The sequence below is a fragment of the Etheostoma cragini genome, chromosome 16 (genome assembly GCF_013103735.1).
Source record: "Etheostoma cragini isolate CJK2018 chromosome 16, CSU_Ecrag_1.0, whole genome shotgun sequence".
Taxonomy (NCBI): Eukaryota; Metazoa; Chordata; class Actinopteri; order Perciformes; family Percidae; genus Etheostoma; species Etheostoma cragini.
Window position 1 is genome coordinate 9,464,100 of NC_048422.1, and position 18,994 is coordinate 9,483,093.

The 18,994-nt window shown below is 41.8% G+C and overlaps 3 protein-coding genes across 5 annotated transcripts in view; 1 reads left to right on the forward strand and 2 right to left on the reverse strand.

Moving 5' to 3' along the window:
* smad2 (SMAD family member 2) overlaps window positions 1-7,570 on the reverse strand; it is a 21,195-nt gene extending 13,625 nt beyond the window's left edge. For all 3 annotated transcript variants that reach the window (XM_034896415.1, XM_034896414.1, XM_034896413.1), the window contains exons 1-2: window positions 7,371-7,570; window positions 4,462-5,007 (exon numbers count right to left, since the gene is read on the reverse strand). In XM_034896415.1, the coding sequence (XP_034752306.1) occupies window positions 4,462-4,718 (257 nt within the window). In that variant the 5' untranslated portion in view covers window positions 4,719-5,007; window positions 7,371-7,570. The remainder of the gene's footprint in view (window positions 1-4,461; window positions 5,008-7,370) is intronic.
* A 687-nt stretch (window positions 7,571-8,257) lies between these two features.
* Window positions 8,258-10,987, forward strand: LOC117959343 (N-acetyllactosaminide beta-1,3-N-acetylglucosaminyltransferase 2). The gene is made up of 2 exons (XM_034896416.1): window positions 8,258-8,662; window positions 9,296-10,987. Exon 2 carries the CDS (start codon window positions 9,325-9,327, stop codon window positions 10,666-10,668), a length of 1,344 nt encoding a protein of 447 aa, XP_034752307.1. The 5' UTR covers window positions 8,258-8,662; window positions 9,296-9,324; the 3' UTR covers window positions 10,669-10,987.
* Window positions 10,988-13,949: 2,962 nt separating this feature from the next.
* On the reverse strand, window positions 13,950-14,762 carry LOC117959300 (heat shock protein 30-like). Its single transcript, XM_034896351.1, is given in 2 exon segments — window positions 13,950-14,544; window positions 14,546-14,762. Coding segments are annotated over 2 exon segments (486 nt in total). The 5' UTR covers window positions 14,615-14,762; the 3' UTR covers window positions 13,950-14,127.
* Window positions 14,763-18,994: the final 4,232 nt, after the last annotated feature.

Genomic DNA, 18,994 nt, shown 5'->3' on the forward strand with positions numbered 1-18,994 from the left:
TGAAGAATTTTGACATTTACTCATTTTTCTAAAGGCACTGCTATTATTTCGAACACAACTGTATATATATATATATATTTTTGTTGTACCGCACATGGTTGAAGATTTTGTTTTGACCCTGTGTGTTTAGGTCTTTGTTTTAGCTACAGGGTCTCGGCTAGTGACGTAGTCAGCCGTGCAGATTTTGAACAGCTCACCCAGAGACTGAAGGCAGGACATTCAGAAACCTGTATCTCACTCAACATTTTTAAGTACAAACACGTTTTTATGCGTGTGGAAGCACCAGAGACACAAAATAACACCTCAAATCCCAGAAAATTTGATTTTTTTCATAATATGGGCACTCTAAAGCTTTTACAAGGTTGCATAAGCTCCCGCATCGCAAACTACACATGATTCATATTTCTGCTATTTATTATGAAGACATTTGTGGGGTAAAGTGTGATGCTTCTACACAACAATGATATGTGAATGAGGAAATAAATAGGTTTAACAGACTACACAAAATCTGTCAAGATGTGACAGTAAAAAAAAAAAACTACATACAACATAAATGTGTGTTCACAAATACAAAGTGTGTGTATGACTGAAGAAAGCACACAGCCAGACTATTTGCCGACTTGTTCTCCAAAAGCACTCATGAGTTTTCTCAGCGTGTCAGAGAGGAGAGGAGATTCTGCTGTCTGTAATTGCCAGGCCTGTCTGTACAAGACCTTCTATCTCAACACTCATCTGCCTTATCAAAGGGTTCTCCAACCTCCAGCCCCTGTAGACTACCTCCAGACACAGCTAATGTCTTGCTTTCTTCCTTTCTCACCTACAAAAGGTCACCGGCACAAACCAATGGGCCCTATTTTAACAACTTAAGCGCACAGCATTAAGCTCATGGCGCAGGTGCGTTTAGGTCATGTCCAAATCCACTTCTGTTAGTTTGAAGGCGGAAAAAAAGGGTCCATGAACCAGGCGCATGGTTCAAAGGGTTGTACTTAGTGTCTTCATTAAATCATAGGTGTGTTTTGTACATAATAAAAACAGGGTGTCATCTCCCATTCGCTTTAAGAGCCAGGAGCGTTTGGAACTTGGCACATTGCTATTATGATGGCTGATTTGCACCATCATATTTTTGTTTTGAATCTTTTGCATATTTGTGTGCTGCTGCGGTTCCCTGTGTGTGTAACACGCCTAGTGTGCATGCGCTGTGCACGTGCCTAGGCGCATTTTACTAATGCGCTGTTAAAATAACAATGAAATGCTGTGCTACTGACTTTAGACCAGGTTTTTGTTGGCCAATGATTTAATCACTTCCCGCTGCCTCAAGATAGCAATACACCAAGAATTCACCTGAACACACCTCCCTGTAAGACCAGCACGCCCATGGGCACGAAAATGGGCGCAGGTGCATATGCTATTTTAACAACATGGGTGCGGGATGGGAAATTAACAACTGCATCGGTCTTAAAGTAGCAAAGACACTTGCGTCGAGCTCTGCGCCGGACGCAAGATAGTGCCCAATGTCTGTCTGTCGAAAACAACAACCAGGGCAATTTAGAGGCTCATCTTAGACTTCAACATTACATCTCTGTGTTCAAAGGGTAGTGAACTGTGCTTCAAAGGCCTGGAGTGTTATCGGACAAAAACTACTGAGCACTGTCGAGTGAAACATCCAGACCTACCACTCGAAGGTAGCGTTGCCCCTGACATGTAGCCATTTCAACCAAGCCACAGTCAATCTGTGAAGAATCATGGTAACAAACAAAAAAATACTTCATCTGTACTATTTTTGGACAGCCATACTTCAGTTTAAGCTCCATAAATCCAAGGTTAACCATCTGATGAACACAGGATGTGCTACCTGCCTACCATTAATTGCCTTATTCACTGGTCAGCACAAACATAAAGAAGTAGCGCAAAAGCAGTGATAGGACTCAAGTTGGAGGAACATACGTTGTATGGTATGAGCGCTGTACTTCTGAGATTTAAACAAACGTCTTCTTCCAAGAAGCACTCAAGTCTAACAAGAACCAGCATCACCTTATCAAAGTCACTTCAGAAGCTACTATCAAGCCTACATTCCTCAGAGTGAAGACCTGGCATAGTGCACCCCTCCCCCCACCCTTTAAAACATTGTTCTGTCATTGAGACCAGTTTCAGATATACTACTCAGCAAACAGTATATAACCACACACAGTGTATGATGATATACAGTATGCAGTAGTTTGATATTGGATAAATTGTGATTTATTCATTTTAGCATCTTCTAGCACTGTCCTGCTTCTTTACTTACAGAGCTTCACAACAATCACTCTCTCTGTACAAACTTATCTGATGAGTTTGCTCCACCGAACTGCACCTACCTGAGCCAGTACTGAGGCTCACGCTTGTTCAATTCTATAACTGATAGTAAGACATAAAAAGTAGCATGTCGATGCAAGGTGCAAATCTACTAGCCTAAACCTTCTAGCCCTGTTAGGAGGTATAGGACGGGTTAAATGCAGAGGACAAACTTCATCAGGTTCGTCATCTCAGATATCTCGACTTCCCAGTTCAACTGGAACGCACCATTAATCCCCATCAGCTCCAGGTGATTTGTTGGTGACATGGGTGTGCAGTCGGGCATTCAAAAGATTATTTCTCTGCAGGGACAAATTCTATCATTGATACCTACTCATAATCACAGGACACTAAGGAGAGAGGAAAAAAAGGAAGGGTAGATTAGAAAGAAAATTTGAGAAGGGAAGCTCATAAAATCTTTACAGAGCAGCCTAGTTAGCTCTCCTTTCTGCTGATCCTCAGCGGATTGATTGACATTAATCACATGCTTCTCAGGGTGCTCCCCTTGACTTTGCCACCTTTGTCATGATAAGGTTTCACCTGGTCTGGTGACTGGGCTTGTGTACCTTGTCAGGCGACACAGGAGAAATCTATACTGACAGGCATATGACCTGTGTCCATTCAGGCTAAGTAACGACAGTATTAGCAGGTTGAGGTGCACAGGGGTTCTTATGGAAGAAACAAAACCATTTATACAAGTCTGTAAATGACTTGAAAACACTTTACTGTGAACAAAACTGTAAAGAGTTCAAGGTGTTCCCTTTTCAACGAATATGTGGAGATGTACAGATATAATGGATCCTCCTGAGAACCTATGCAAAGACTGAGGTGATAAGTAAGAACTCCCTCTTCGAATTCAATGGCTTCTTTACTGTGTAATGCTTGATGCATCAACACTTTGTTTCATTATTTCTAAAGCTTGGTCTTAGGCTTACATTTTGTTTTAATTAATAGTGCAAAACATGTTGAACTTCACTGTATATCAATAAGTCTTTGTCACTGAGATGGTTGGTTCACCTAAGCCCAGGGCAAATGTATAATGCAATGCTAAACTGTTATCAGCCGGCTAGATTGCCCTGTTTTTAAATGTTTATTATGCCGACAGGTACTTTTTGACCATTACCCATTAGCCTGACAAGCCAGACCCACATCAAGATGTTGGGTCTGGGAACTCCCCATAGACAGGGCTCAAACCGAGGGGCGGGATAAACGGTTGTTTCTAATTCCCTCTGCACGCAATAGGATAGCGCTACAACCAACCAGAGCAATTCTAGTTAATAGATTCAACTTTTGCCATATCCGGTCGTCAAAACTCCAAAACACATCTTCCTTTTTATAAGAATGACTTCAATGCTTAACTCTAAGTCTTCCAGAGTCACGGCTAACGCTGATTCTAAATACTGCTGTTCGCCAGCAGAAGCCACCATCTTCTTTGTTTTCAAGTTGCAGGGAATTTAAGCGGAACCGTCGCAACTCTGGCGTCATTATGTTAAGCCCGCCCACCAACTCTGTACACAATGTGATTGGCCTGCTAAAGTTTGGTTTTTCCAGCTCGCGAGCCAACGGAGAGTTGCTAGACGACACTGGCTCGCTGCCGCTAGGGTGCGTCTAGTTTTCTAGGCTCATGCCAATAAATTCCAACTAAGTCCATGAAGTTTACGAAGCTTGGTTGGCATCATGTGTTCAACATCTGTTTCCTTCAGGTTTCACTTCTGCCGCCTTGCTAATGTATGGCACAACAGAAAGAGGAAGTGGACCTGTTGTTGCACAACAAAGATTTTTCTTTCTGCAAGCCTGTGGTTGCCAGTCAACCTCGTTCTTACTTTAATGTGTGTTGACACACCGCGCTGTACTGATCTGTGTTAGTGGTCTTGTGGTATACCGGTGCATGGGTACTGCAGATGTGTGGATGTGAGCATGACTTGAAGCGTGTTACTGCTGTGGAATTTGTCAATATGTCAATTTGTTTTGATCATTAATTTTTAAAGAAATGTATCTAATGTATGTGTGCGTATGTATGTATGTATGTATGTATGTATGTATGTATGTGTGTGTGTGTGTGTGAGATCACGTACAATACAGAGCCAGAAAGACGTAGAAATACTGGATGAGTGTGTGTCCTCATCTCACCTGGGTATGGTCACACACTTTGTGTTGCTGTTTTGCGTGCTGATGGCTTTCTCCAGCTCATCCAGCTGCCCAGTCTTCTTCAGCTTCTTCACCAAGCTCTTTACAGCTTTTTCACACCACTTATCCTCCTGTCCTCCTCCGTTCTGCTCCCCAACTCCTCCGATGCCTCCTCCGGCTCCCCCACTCCCTGCCGGAGTCTTCTTCCATCCCAGGAGGCGCTTCACTACCGGGGGAGTGAAGGGAAGGATGGAGGACATGGTGGCTTGTGCACGTTATGTGTGCGCGTGTGGGTGTCTTAAGTGTGTTTTGGTGCCCCTCTTAATCTAATGTAAAGGAAAAAAGGGAGAGGGGAAGGAGGGTGATACAGGCGATTGGGTTGTTGGAATTCCTGCTGGAGATTTCTTTTTAAACTTTATATACCGAATTCAAGTATTTTTGTTTAATGAATGTATAGTCAGAACTAAGACATTGGTATTGAGGAGTCTTGGGAAACATCACATGGACAGCACAAAACGTAGGGAGCCAAGGGAGTACATCCAAAGAAACCTAAACAGAGAAGAAACAAGAGAAAAGGACACGTCAACACTTGGACATAAAGAGTAAGATAGTTCAGAAGATAAAAGGTCTGTTGAACAACTCCTTGCATAACATTTTCCTCTGAAATGATTACATCAATTATGCCCACACATCCAGACTGATGAAGAGTTTTTTTCTTATTGTCCATGGCCATACTGTATCTATCACAGCCCTGTGTTGCCAACTCTCCCACCGTACAGCACTGCATGGATCAGTCATAGCACACGGTTCTGAAGCATTAGCCAATTCTGTTTAATGCTCAGCAATCATTTCTCTGTTGGTCAACCATTGGTGAATTTATATTCTACTGCCAGTGCACACTTTGCTGTCCACTTGTGCAATACTGTTTGGTGCTTTTTTGTCAACAAAAATGAAAGTCATCTCTTTGCACAAACAGGCAGCAGTCCCACAAAACCACTTGAACTCATTTACATCCTTAAACACAGATCTATAGTGAGGGGTGCATGAAGTACTGATCACTTAAGAGATACTGGGCAATAGTTGCTTACATACTTTTGGTAATAGTATTGAAATGATAATATTGGTAATGGAATCTGTTCACAAAGTTGAAATAATAACGTTGAAAACATTTAGTTTTTACAACTTTAACATTCACAGATGGTGTTCATGCAGCTGTAGCGCTGCACCAATCACTTGAAAACGTTTAAAGTGTCTTAATAAACACTGATTTTACCCTAAATGACGAGGGTGTGGATGATCCTGAAACATAAAATATGGTATGTTCTTATTGTTCTAGAGAGAAGACTGGAATGTAGCCCATGTATGTATAAGGTGACAAATCTGCATCATTATCTGTACTAACCCTAAGCTGATCCATAGCAAAGCTATCCTTACATCAAAACCAGTGCTCAATCTCTAAAGCTGAGCCGTGTAAGGCTATGTTAAACCCGGGTCAGGAAAAGGTGAGCAATTCGCAGATTTGAAATAGCAGTGCTGAAAACAGCTAGTGAAATGTTGAATTAATGTTCTCAACACACGCTAAACATTTAGTTCGGGGTGTTACCATGAGCTCTGACCATTTCCTATATTATATCACTCATAGCCAAAAGCCATTTTTAAGCCTAATGAGAATACACCCACCCACTGATTTGGAGAATATCCAGAAAGGATCTACAGAGAATACTCCAATTGAATTGTTCAAACGAATGTGATCTCTTCACCCTTATTTAAATAATAAATACAGATAGAACCACTCAGTGATGCAGATTTCTCCACTTCCCTGTCAGGCAGGAGGGGATAATTGTCCTTAGCACGTTACTCTGAAGGTCCAAGCTCCTTCTAAGAATTCATTTCACAGGCTTAGCTAACCCTTGGACTGCTTACTACAAGAGTCTGAATGGCTTTCAGAACTAGTTTGATCATTCCTGAAAAAAAATAAACTACAGTACCTACCGTTGTATGATATTGCCTAAACATTGAAGCATGCTATCAATTAAGGCCAGCTTTCACTACAAAAATAACTGGTCCAGGACGAAGGCTTCGACGTCAGAATAAGAGAAGGCTGTAACAACATAACGTCTAAGTAAAATGATACAGGTTTGTCACCTTGTATTAGGGTCATTCAAAGAAGGAACAATGAGCAAAATAAAGGACCACTTAAGTGCAGGAGTGTGGCTATTCATTTAGCTAAAGGTTGAAACACAAAGATGGAGAGATAAACTCCTAAAACAACAAAAGCCTTTGCTGGTAGGGTTGTCCACGGATAACGCCTTGTTGTATGTGGGGGCCTTCGCAAACTGAACAGAAAGTCTTACTAATGTAAAAAGGAACAAAAAGCTAAATGTAAGGAACAAAAAGCTCAAAACGTGCATTTGTGGCCAAAATGTATACGAATAGTCGAAATGCTGACCACGTCTATCACGGCCTTGTGAGCAAAATAAGCAACGTTATTTTGTCTACGTTTTTGTGGGAAATTATCTACTTGGGTTAATGTTACTTCTTCTCCAAAAAGATACACATAAAACACACACACAACGCACGCGCGCCCACACGCGCTAACAGCGATTCTGACTTGACCGCCAGTGCATTGAGACTTTGACAAGCAACAAAAAGCGAGTTCATTTCACTACTCTGTGTCATTTGTTGTGAGGTACAGTTACAGTGAAAATATTCAGGTTTCTTTTGTCTCGAAATGAGTGATAGCACCCCCTCCCCTCCTCTCGCCTCCTCAAATCGCCTACAAAAAAAAAAAGAGAGTATGAAAAAATCCGCTAGCAAGCTTGCTACTTTGTGTCACAGACAAATAAACAGGTCTGTTGCATGTTTTGTCGCTTAAGAATCAATTCCATTTCTTTGTCAAAAATTACACTTACCCAACGAGGAGATGAAAGGGCACCGGAACGGCATTCAGGTACCTGTCAGAAAAGCCTGCTTGTTCATTTTAAATGCATCCAGAGAGACTTTAAACTGTATTTTTTCACCTCCGAGCCGCCGGGATGATGGCCCCTCTTTCAGAGCTCAACCAAACGTGTATCGCTTCACGCTAAACATGAGCGGTAACTCGACACCACCCTATCCCGCCTCCTCTCATCTCCCATTGGCTGAATTGCGGGGTTCCGCCGATAACCTGTTGCCAGATGTGGATTCGATTGGCTTGAGGTTGTGTCCATCATATGTTGTTGTGTACGAAGGTATGTCGGTGATGTATATCAGCGGTACCTTGATTGTCCTTTTACAATTGCATAACGCTCGTCAGTTGAATAGATTAGAATAGAATAGAACAAAGACACATCTCATAGAAGGAAGAAGAAGAAAAATAAGTAGGCTTTGCGCTTATCTTTACAATGGTCCCTTTTCAAAACATTCCATGAACTGGTTTAATATACCATGCACCGCAACGCTCACTCACTTAGGCTATATGTCATTTTGAATTTAGTGAAAGCAAATAGGCCTAGCATTTTAAATAACGATATGTTGTTAATTAGGTTACAGTCTAATCAGTGGTCACTAAACGGAGTAGCCTATAAAGATAAACATTATAGTCCATTTTTTCTCAATGGATTTGTTTTATTTGCCTGCTGCTTTAATCATGCTATTTATTAATCAGTTGGTTAATTCATTTAAAACTGCATACACATGTAGGCTACAAAAGGACACTGATGCCTGAAGAGGAGTATTAAGTAACGTTGGACTATAATGGTCATCCTATATGGCCACATTGTGCAAATTGACACATGCTCCTGCAGCACCTGCACGCAAATCACTCTTTGTGTACATCTTTATAGAAAAATCAGTAGCTGGTGCAGATGCTTCCCGGATTTAAATCAGTTGTTGGCAACATAGGTAGTAACCTACGTTAATCCTTTGAGTATTTTCCTCATCAAACACAGACTGGAGCCAAAGACGCGCATGCTCTGTGCGCACTGTCACCTGAGACCTGTTGCTCAGCTTCGGCTAGACGCGGTCAGAGGACTCCTGTGTTGGATTTAGAGGATGCTTGCCTTTATCCTTTATCGTTATGGACATACATGATGCTCTGAAGATTAGCAACATCATAACCAGACTATAGCCAAGCCGGATGAAAACACCACAACAAAAAGTGGACACCACAAGTTACTGTGCTTTTTATTTCAGTCGGCTCAACGAACGATCAGTTCACACACTTGTAAGTAATTTTATGCTTTGTCTTTCCTTCCTTGCCTATGTAAGGATTTCCAAACAGTTGTAAAAAGAGGTAGGGTAGTAGGCTCCATAAAGTATAACAAGATTATAGAGAAACGGTATGTTGGGGAATGTAGGCTATAATCTATTTTCCATCTGTAACAGTCAATAGTATGCACGCAGTGGGAATGGATAATTTAGAAAAATCACAGTGATGTTGTCAAAAAGAAAAAGGAGCAAACATAGATGTCAGGCTGTTGAAGCCCTAATCAAATACTTGATTTAAAGTCCAAAATAATGTGGCAGTATTTACCCAACTTTTAGGAGCTAAGGAGGGAGTTAATCTCCTATATTTCCACGTTGTGTCTACAGGGGCTGTGTGCCTATCCGCAGTTAGGCTCGTGATGATGCTTTGAGTGTGTAGACAAGAACAGATAACAACCCACTCCGGACCATCACCAAGGAGACAGAAACTCCTGAGGGCTGCTTGCAGTGTTAGCTATACAGAAGTCTCTAAGGTATATCTATGCCACTGCCGTGGTCTGTGGTGAGTGAGGGAGGAGGGTCAATGTTTTCTCTTTTATCATTATAAAAAAAAAATTGATCCTTGTCTGTTATTTTTTTTATGTGTGTGCAGGTGTGTGCCTGATTTCTACATCACAGGCAATGGGCAGATGCTGCAAACGCAACAGGAGACTGCTGTGCATGTGCCTGCTGCCTTGCATGATGACCGGCCACCTTCTGATTTATATCCTGGTGTCCATATTCGTCACAATCTCCTACTCGCCTCCAAAAATAATCACCCACTATATCGCCTCTGGGATTTCTGCTAGCTCCTCTGGATCGGCCTCTCACCCACTTGGCCCTTTCTGGAACCTTCGTCTGGAGGACAGTGCACTGTGGAACCAGTTGCAGCATGCTTGGGACCGTCAGCACAATCCAATACTGCGAGGAAACGCAACTAGGATCACGAGGAAGCCAAAAGTTAAGCTTGTAAGAGACATTGAAGACGAATGCCTTTCTGACTGCATGTCAGGCCATTGTTCAGTCCCTCGTATGCATGATTTAAACAGCTTGCCTGAACAAATGAGGGCATTTCTTTGGTCAATGCACTGCAGGGAGTATCCTCTCCTTATCAATCAGCCTGGCATGTGCGGGAGGAACAATGGTAGCTTTGGTCTGGATTCTCCCATGCTCCTCATGGCCATTAAGTCTCAAGTAGGGAACTTTGAAAACAGGCAGGCCATCCGTGAAACATGGGGACGCAGTGGTATGGTGGAGGGGGAATCCAACAAGAAGGGCAGATTAGTGCGCACAGTGTTTCTGCTTGGAAGGCAGGACATAAGTACAGGTCCTCACCCAGACCTCAAAAACCTTCTGGAGCTTGAGAACCAGAAATACGGGGATATCCTTCAGTGGGACTTCAAAGACACTTTCTTTAACTTGACCCTAAAGGACTTGCTGTTCTGGCAATGGCTCCAGCAATACTGCCCCAATGCCATCTTCGTGTTCAAAGGGGATGATGATGTCTTTGTTCGAACAGGTGCCCTTCTGGATTACCTGCACAAGCAGTGGGAGGAGCACAACCTGTGGAAAGCCTATACAAATGAAACTGACATGGATTTGTTTGTGGGGGATGTCATCAACAACGCAATGCCAAACCGTGAGCCGTCCACTAAATACTACATCCCCGAACGTTTCTACAAAGGCGGGTACCCACCGTACGCTGGTGGCGGAGGGGTGGTGTATTCTGTTTCACTTGCATTACGATTGAAAGAGGTTTCAGAGAGGGTGCGCCTTTTCCCAATAGATGATGTGTATCTGGGCATGTGCATGCATAGACTCGGGCTCACTCCAAGCCATCACCCGGGCTTTTTAACATTCGATCTCCCAGAAACAGTCAGGGAAAATCCCTGTGCTTACAAGTCTGTTCTGCTCGTTCACAGACGGAGTTCCAAGGAGATGCTGACACTATGGAAGCAGCTCCAGAGTCTGCCAGGGAAATGCTGAGGCTCATTTGTCTGCCAAATAGGATTCATTAAATGCAGGATGTATGCTGCCACCACAATCATTTGGATAACCTACAATGGGACTGCAAGCAGGCAGTTCCCTATGAAGGTCATATGCAATGTACCTTACCGCTGAAGCGTTACGCTGAAGAGGAGACTGATCTACCTCAGAGGGTAATTTTTATTATGAGGACATAACACAATTAGGGCGCATACATGGTCAATATATGTACACACCATTCAAAATCTATGTACTAAATGTATTTCCACCCTTTCAACTTAAATGTTTTTATTATACTGCCTAATAAAGAAAACAATAAAACCTTACTGTACATGTTATTTTATAATGTTTGAAGAGAATATGTTAGATACTGTATATCTGTGTAAAATGTGTTTACTGGTGAACATGAATTCATTTTCTCTTGTGTTACTCATGTTATATCAGCAGTTGAAGAGTCAATTTTTAAAATGTCTCACGTGCACTTTGCCCAACATGCAAAATGCAACTAATGCTTATTCCTTTGTAACTTCAGTGACAATTTGTAGCAATGTTGTTTGTGACAGGGGTTATTATTTAGCCAGAAAGGATTCAGTGTATAGAAGAATGATGTTATCAAGGAAGGTTAATTAAGTTCTTAACTGCCATTGCTGACTTAAAAAAAGGGGCACGTTGTTTTCCACTCATGGTTTCTACAGACAAAACTCCACAGTGCTTGATTTTTCTCTTACTTTTTATGGATTATAAATCCTGAAACTTTTGAATATGACTGACTGGTAATGCTATCCAGTTGACTATTCATTGAAAGATTTTGTCTTTAAATTGGAAGTGACGGCAGCTTTACTTAAGATGAACACAAACAACATAATGCTATGTTGCTCAAGGATTCCAACAAAACAGGTATGATGTTCAAGGGTAAATACATATGGGTCTCTAAAAACATACATTTTATTGAATATCCAGATTTATTTATGTTAATTGTGGTGTATGTATTTGTGGTGGTTACATTTAAATTATATTGTGGGTCCAACAAGATATTAAAAAAATAAGAAACAAATTCTCTCACCGTGATATATTTTTAAAAAAGGAAGACATTAAAGTGTATTTTTTTTCAACCTGGACTCTATTTTCCTACGTTTTTGCATCTATGTGACTAATGGGAATGACTGATATTGTCATACACTTAGAATTTTAATCTGAGCCTGTCAGTGGCAAAACAAGAATTTTTTTGTTGGTAAATACAAGCTGGACAATTGCCCCATTAACTTGCATTGTCGCTAGTTTGACTAGCTAATACTGGCCCAATGTCAAAGGTTTGTCGTTCCCTTCACTCACTTAGACCAAAAATCATAGGAAAATGGGGTACAGGTTGAAAAAAACACATTACAGATCCCATAAGCCACCAGGTTGAAAATTCACTAAGGAAACTAATAAAATCCATGGTTTTGTACAGTATGTCTGGCATAAAAAGGAGTGTTTGGTATTCCACGTCAGTCTTGGTCACAGTGGAGCTGCACTGTTGTGGCCAGACAAAGTTGCAATAGAACAAGGGAAACTCCAAAAACCTTCTTCATTTATACCCTGCTGCACGATGAAGAGGAAGAGATGGGGAGTGAAACCCCAGATGATGAGTCTCCTCCAGGGAGAATGAAGGCCGTTGCAGCAAACACCCATAAAAAGAGAAAATAGATAAGACCCTGAGTATGAGTATGTCTTCTCTTCTCTATTTTTCTGTTCTCTTCTTTTTATTGAATTAGAGCTTATTACTGTCTGGTGTCTATCATCGATCTTGGTACTAATAGCCAGACAGTGGCTTTAGAGTAATGTGCTTGCGGAAGAAGATACGTCTTGCTGAGAACCAAAGGAGGAAGACTGAGCTGCTTAACACTAATGAGGAAATGGAGGCAAGGTGAACTATATATTGATGTCATTCTAATTTAATTTAACTTCAAACTACATTACATAGCTGCTCATCCTAAAATAATATCCCCATTATTAGTACTGCTACTACAGTGTTATTAGTTTTCTTTTATTCTTTTGCTACACATTTTTTTTACCTGGGCAAACTCGACAAATTAAACCCAAACTAATATCTGGCAAAGTGAAATACCTTCAGTGGTGTGTCTATGACTACTGCAATTTGAAACACTGTGACAGGAGTTTGAGTGACATCTAGTGGTGCACTCCTGCAAATGATCTGGTGACGTCAGCACTCCTTGGTACCAGCGCCATTCAGTGGAGAGCTGTGGAAATGACAGGAAAGCTCAAGACCACTCCGGAGCTCTACCAAATTGGATGAAAAGAAAAACATTTGAAACCAGTTATGTATAATTCACAATATTTAACAAACAGAAATGTGTTTGATAACACTGTTGACACTGGGCACTGCCGAGGTGCCCTTAAGCAAAACACGAAACCCAACTACTTGGGCTGCCATCCCGTAAGGCAGTACCCTCACTTTGACATAAGCCCATACAAAATGCATTTGTTTACTTGGGGTATTTGGGCCTGTGTGTGTGTGCGTGTGTGTGTGTTTGTGTGTGTGTGTGAATATATATGTTCACACACACACACACACACACACACACACACACAAACTGGCTTGTACGCAGTCTGAGGTCAGAGGTCCAACCTCTGCTCTACCAGCAGGATCTACTGCAGAGAAACCTGATGATGGACAAACTACTTGAGATCCTGGAGGAGTAGATATGTATATATATTTATACATATATATATAAACAGATAGATTTGTCCCCTGCGGCATTAACATAGTATACATTGTGGTTAAAGCTTTGCTAATTGCCTGTATTCTCTAGCTGCTATGTTTTCATCAGATTTATGAGACGTGAACTTTGTGAACAACAGGATCGATCTCGGGACATCACCACTCACTAGTAACATCTGTATCCAGTGGAGAGCTGTGGCAAAAGTTCACATTTTGGTAATTGAAGTCATGTCTTTAGTATAAATTGGTAAAATCTTGCTTTCTGAAATAAAAGCAACTGAAGAAACGGTTACATTGTACAAATAATATGATTTTTTTTTTTTTAAGGTGACAAAAAAAAAGAATGAATTCAAGACCATTTAGTAATTATACAAAACACACACTGTTTTAGCTTATCATGCTGCTTGGCTGGTCCAGGGAGCATTATCAAGAGTGGAGCCATCAGAGCCATTTGTTGCATTGTTTGTTGGTCTAATTTATGACGAGGGTGTGCCTGACTGAAATTAAATTATTAAAAGAAAAAAATCAAAAATCTAAATGAAATGTGTAAGATTCAACACATTCATTGATCATACCAATACAGAAACTTATACTATGAATTGTTGCAGCAACATAACTCAATATTTTCAGGTTGGTCCTGTGTGCTTCTGTGTGTCTCTGTACCGCTGCCTTCTGTGTGTGAACACACACTCTGCTGTGTTTCCTCCTCCAAGCTCCTCCTGATAGTCAGCACTCTCTCAGCCTCCTCCACACATGGAGCTGGGGCTGCCTTGATGTGGAGCCGGGTAGCAGGTGACGGCGTCTGAGTTCGGCCCTTCAGGCAGATCAAACTCCTGTCTGACCTCCTGGCGTCTGTAAGAGTGGGAGCCTTTCCCGTCCTCTTGCTCCTTCTCTGTCTCCCCGCTGACTCTCAGCATCCAGCCTACCCGTCTGACGGACAGCTCCTCTGGAGAAAAGCCTCGGGTGTCCAGGCTCAGGCCGAACTGGTCTCCATCCTTCTCCAGCTGGTAGGAGAACGGTCGGGAGGGCTCCATCTCCTACAGGATCTCGTGCTGAAGTTTGTCGATCCGCTCCAGACTGCTGTGCAGCTCAGGTAGGTTTCTCTGCAGTAGATCCTGCTGGTAGAGCAGAGGTTTGACCTCTGACCTCAGACTTGCGTGCAAGCCAGTAGAAATCCATGACTGGACTGAGACTGGCAGACTGGAATCCATGAGAGCAGAGCATGTCCAGTGTGTGTTCTGTGTTGTGTCCTCTGGGTAAAGTGTGTGTTTTCTCCTGTGTTGCTTTCTGTTGCAGCTGTGGGACTGCTCGGCTTTTATATTCTGACTGGAGGAGCTCCAGTGAGTTCAGGAATTCATTTCTACAGCTCTCCACTGAGTGGAGCTGGTTCTCAGTATTGCTGATGTCACCGCATCATTTGAAATGATCGTATGCAAATAATAGAACTACAAATAAAGAGTATTTTCCAGATCGTCTTTAGACATTTTTCTGTTGGATGATGAAGATTAATTTTGAAAAGATCATCTCTAAATGATGTTTTCTAATCTACATTTCAGTGTTAGAAACAGCACTACATTGGTATTTTTGTGTTTAGTAAGTATGAATGACTTTTGTTTTTTCTGTTCCTTTTGCAGTAAGGTTACAGTCCAGATTTGGGGGAAAATGGGACACGTTCAGCATTGGTTTAAAATGTCAGCGATGAAAGATGATACAATGTTAGTGTTCCTTGGACTAGAAGAATCCAGCAAAATGGGAGATTAAAGTGATGAAGGGAATGAAAAATCATTGTCTGCATGTCTTCTTTATTCTTTCCATCACCTATTCCTCCAGTAGAATGGAAATGTGGGAAATACTGCATTCGGTATACCACCAGCCACTTCTGAGGGAAAAATGAAATCGATGAGAGACAGCCTTTTCAGTGCAGCTTTAGTCTTTTAAGTTTCTCAGATGAAACACAGTGTTTGTGGAATACCTCAGCATGAGACCAACTTTTCATGTTCAGCAGAGTTTCCTCCAGTCCCCCCCTTCACTTACACACACCTCCACTAGATGGCATCCTTTCCCTTCCCCAAATCATTTAACAGCAAACATGTCCTCTAAACCCCAGTCACTTTCCGGCTATCTCAGCACTTTGCCACTAGTTGTCATCCTGGTTTAACAAAAGACTTGATCATTTGCTAACACGTGAGCAAACCCTCACTGTACATCGCTACCTGTGACCATACACAGCTTGGAATGAATAGCGTAACTAGTAATTTGTGCTTTCCATTTATTTACTTTATTTATGTGACACAAGCTGATTTTAGTTTGCCATCATGCCCAAAGTAATCATGATGCACTGACTGAAGGACACATGTCCATCGGGAACATATATCATTATGTGAAAGACCTCATCAGGATGCATTAACTTAGAGGGGTTAAACAGAAACACAATAGCACCTGTTTCACATTTTAAGACAAAGATGGAAAAAGGTACATCCAGTGTATAGAAAAATATTGATATGCAGGACTGCGCAGAGAAGTAGGGCAAAAACAACACAGAAGGCAGGATTTAAACCCAGTATTCTATCCAACACATTCTATATCTCCAAAAAAACAAGGACGGATGATGAAACGTGGACTGGCAAACAGTGCTTTGCTGCTCAGGGATATCGTGTCAAGGCTGGTGTCAGTATTTCTGACACAAAAAAGAGAACATAGGAGTTGGTTTTTTTATTTGCCAGGCATTCACCTTTGGATGAACTCCCCAAAGTGAAGGCGGGATAGAAGTGAGGAGGAGGTGGAGAATGAAAGGTAACGGAAATAGAGGAAGGATGAGGAGGAGGAGGATGAGGAGGAGAAAGCAAGGCTCCATGTAAATCATCCGCATTGTTCTCCTAACACTGCTTGAATGCACAAACAGACACACACATATTGAAGACACATGGACAGCATTACACACACACACACACACACACACACACACACACAAACACACACACCCACACACACACACACACAAACACACACACACACACACAGAATCTTGGGCACAAACTTGCACTTCCTTGTTCCTGTCTTAGTTTGTCCCTCATGGAGATGGTTTGTAATGTGCCATAATCCCCCTCTCTCCCCCGAACACATAAAAGAGATATCCCTCTATCTGTGTAAGTGGTTCTGACAGCCACCAGCTCATCACAAACACACTCATAGAAACACACACACACACACACACGTAGAGCCACCAGCTCATCAACATGCAGTTATTCCTTTGGCGCTGGATCGCAGGCTGTTAATTGGCTGCCAAGCAGAGTGTGTGTATTTCTGTGTGTGTGTGTTTGCGTGTGTGTGTGTGTGTGTGTGTGTGTGTGTGTGTTTGTGTCTGCACTGCAGAGCCGGGGATGCTTAGAAATTCCCGTCACGTCTCTGAGCCTCGATTAAGACGTTGCTCCAGTTTTCGAACAGACAGACATGTGGGGAGGAGGGAAAGAGAGGTAGAGAGGGGGAGAGGATGCAGCAGGGGGTGAGAAAGATGAGAGAACGCCAGAGGAGTTGGAAGGGAGGAAGAGAGGTGATGAGGCGGGACACGACAAAGGAGGGGGAAAAGTGAAGGGCGAGTGAGTGAAAGGGAAGGTATAGTGAAATGCTGCAGTAGTCCTGTGTGTAGGACCTGGAACTGATAACTCTCCTGTACTGCTTTCCTTATCTCTATTATTGAGTTGGACGGGATGAGGAGTTATTTCAGGCGTCAACTGCAGAGTTCCAGCAGGAAAAAGACCTGTTCATTTCTTTCAATGTGAGGTGACTGGCGCAGCTCGGAAAGGTATCTACTGGTTGAATGTTCAGTGCCAAAAAAGTTATGTCTATGTCAAAAACATGTCTATACCTGCTCCGTTGATAAAAGGCAAAATGACAGGTAAGTTGATGATGACGATGACCCACAAGCAGAAACGCGTTGGTCTGACAAAAACGTCACTTTAGTTTCGACCTCTTAACCTTCCCGTCAAATTTGACCCATTTTTAACAAAAAAAAAAAAACAATGTGGATGGTTCACCACAACGCTCTTCTCAAGTAAAGTAAAGGCTCAGTTTGTTAATTTCATTGAATTTTGGTGTTTTGTTAAATGTTATATAGCGCTGAAAAAGATCCGCAAAAACATCTTAAAAAGTGTCAAAAAATGTGGGGAAAAAACCAACAAGAAAGGCCGGGAAAAATGACAAACAACAAACAAGTCAAATTTTGACCCAGAAAAACCAAAAGTTGCACATCGACAGAAAGACAACACAACGGTTTAAACTGTTTGTCTTCTTCATGCACCTTAGGAAGCAGTGGCTTGGGGCCAGATTTGTATAATCTGCTAGCCTGATGTCGTCATACTCAAATTCTAGTCAGAAACAATCACAGCAACAGAGTAGGTGACGTACGTTGAACTTTTGCCGAATTGCGTGGGAAGAACATCTGTCTGATTGACAAATGCATTGATCCCGGTTCTCTGTTCCTCTTTTAAAATGAGTGTGCTGTCGATGGCTTCTACAACAGACGCGATGGAGGTATCTACACATCTCAATTCTCCAGCAGCAGCCGTCTTTGTTGTAAATAAATTCAAACAAGCCCTGTTGGTGACGTGGTTGATTGTGTTACTGTTGATCATCTGTCCATCATTGTGTAAAGCCCGCTTCGACAATTTGATTGGTCCGAACAGCTCTGGTTCGAGCATAGTTTCTCCACAACGGATAAAGTCCAGAACAAACTTCCCGACCTCAAATGTTGTAGGTGGAGCTAAATTTGACCAGCATCCAGTCCAGTAATCTGTTTCATTTTTGGATGAGCCGCAACCGTGGCGCTGTGTTTTGTTTCAACCCCTGACTAGCTTCCTCTCTGGAGTAATCGCTGTTCGTTTCCAATTTCCTACCAATAGCTTATGTTAGTTTCTTAACCATGACTGACTGTGGTTATTATCTAAACTTAACCAAGTGGTTATTACAATGAAGCTTCCTTGAACTTAACAAAATTGTTATCTTCACCAAAAATCTTTTTGAATTAAAACAAAGTTGTTGTGCCTTAACCCAACCAAACCAAAACTATAGCGTTGTCACATAGTAAATATTTTTGGACAGTAATTTGTAACAGCTTTGTGTTTCTGTATCGTTCTGAGGTCAATGACAAACGTGTTTTGTCGTTTAAATTGGAGGACTTTTTGCGAATAACTGAGATTTCAATGCACCAGCAGGCTTTCTTTTTTCCGTTAACATGTACACTGGCGTTGTCTTAACATATGTCAACTGAAGTCTTATCAGATTATGTCCCTTGTTTGGCATATTCCAGCAACTGGACTGCTTCTTCTGTCTGTATGGCAAGTTTGGTGTGTGCAACAGATGGAAAATGTATTGTTAAAAAAATGGGGAAAAGTGGGGAAAAAATACTTTCAGAACCTGCGGCTGCTTGAAAATGGCTGAGAGTGTAAAAAAGTAACAGAAGATATAAAGAAACGTGAATGAACTTTGGTATGGTAAAATATTAGAAAAACATGAAAGGGTAAGTAAAACAACTACATGGAAATAACACACACACACACACACACACACACACACACACACACACACACACACACACACACACGCTCA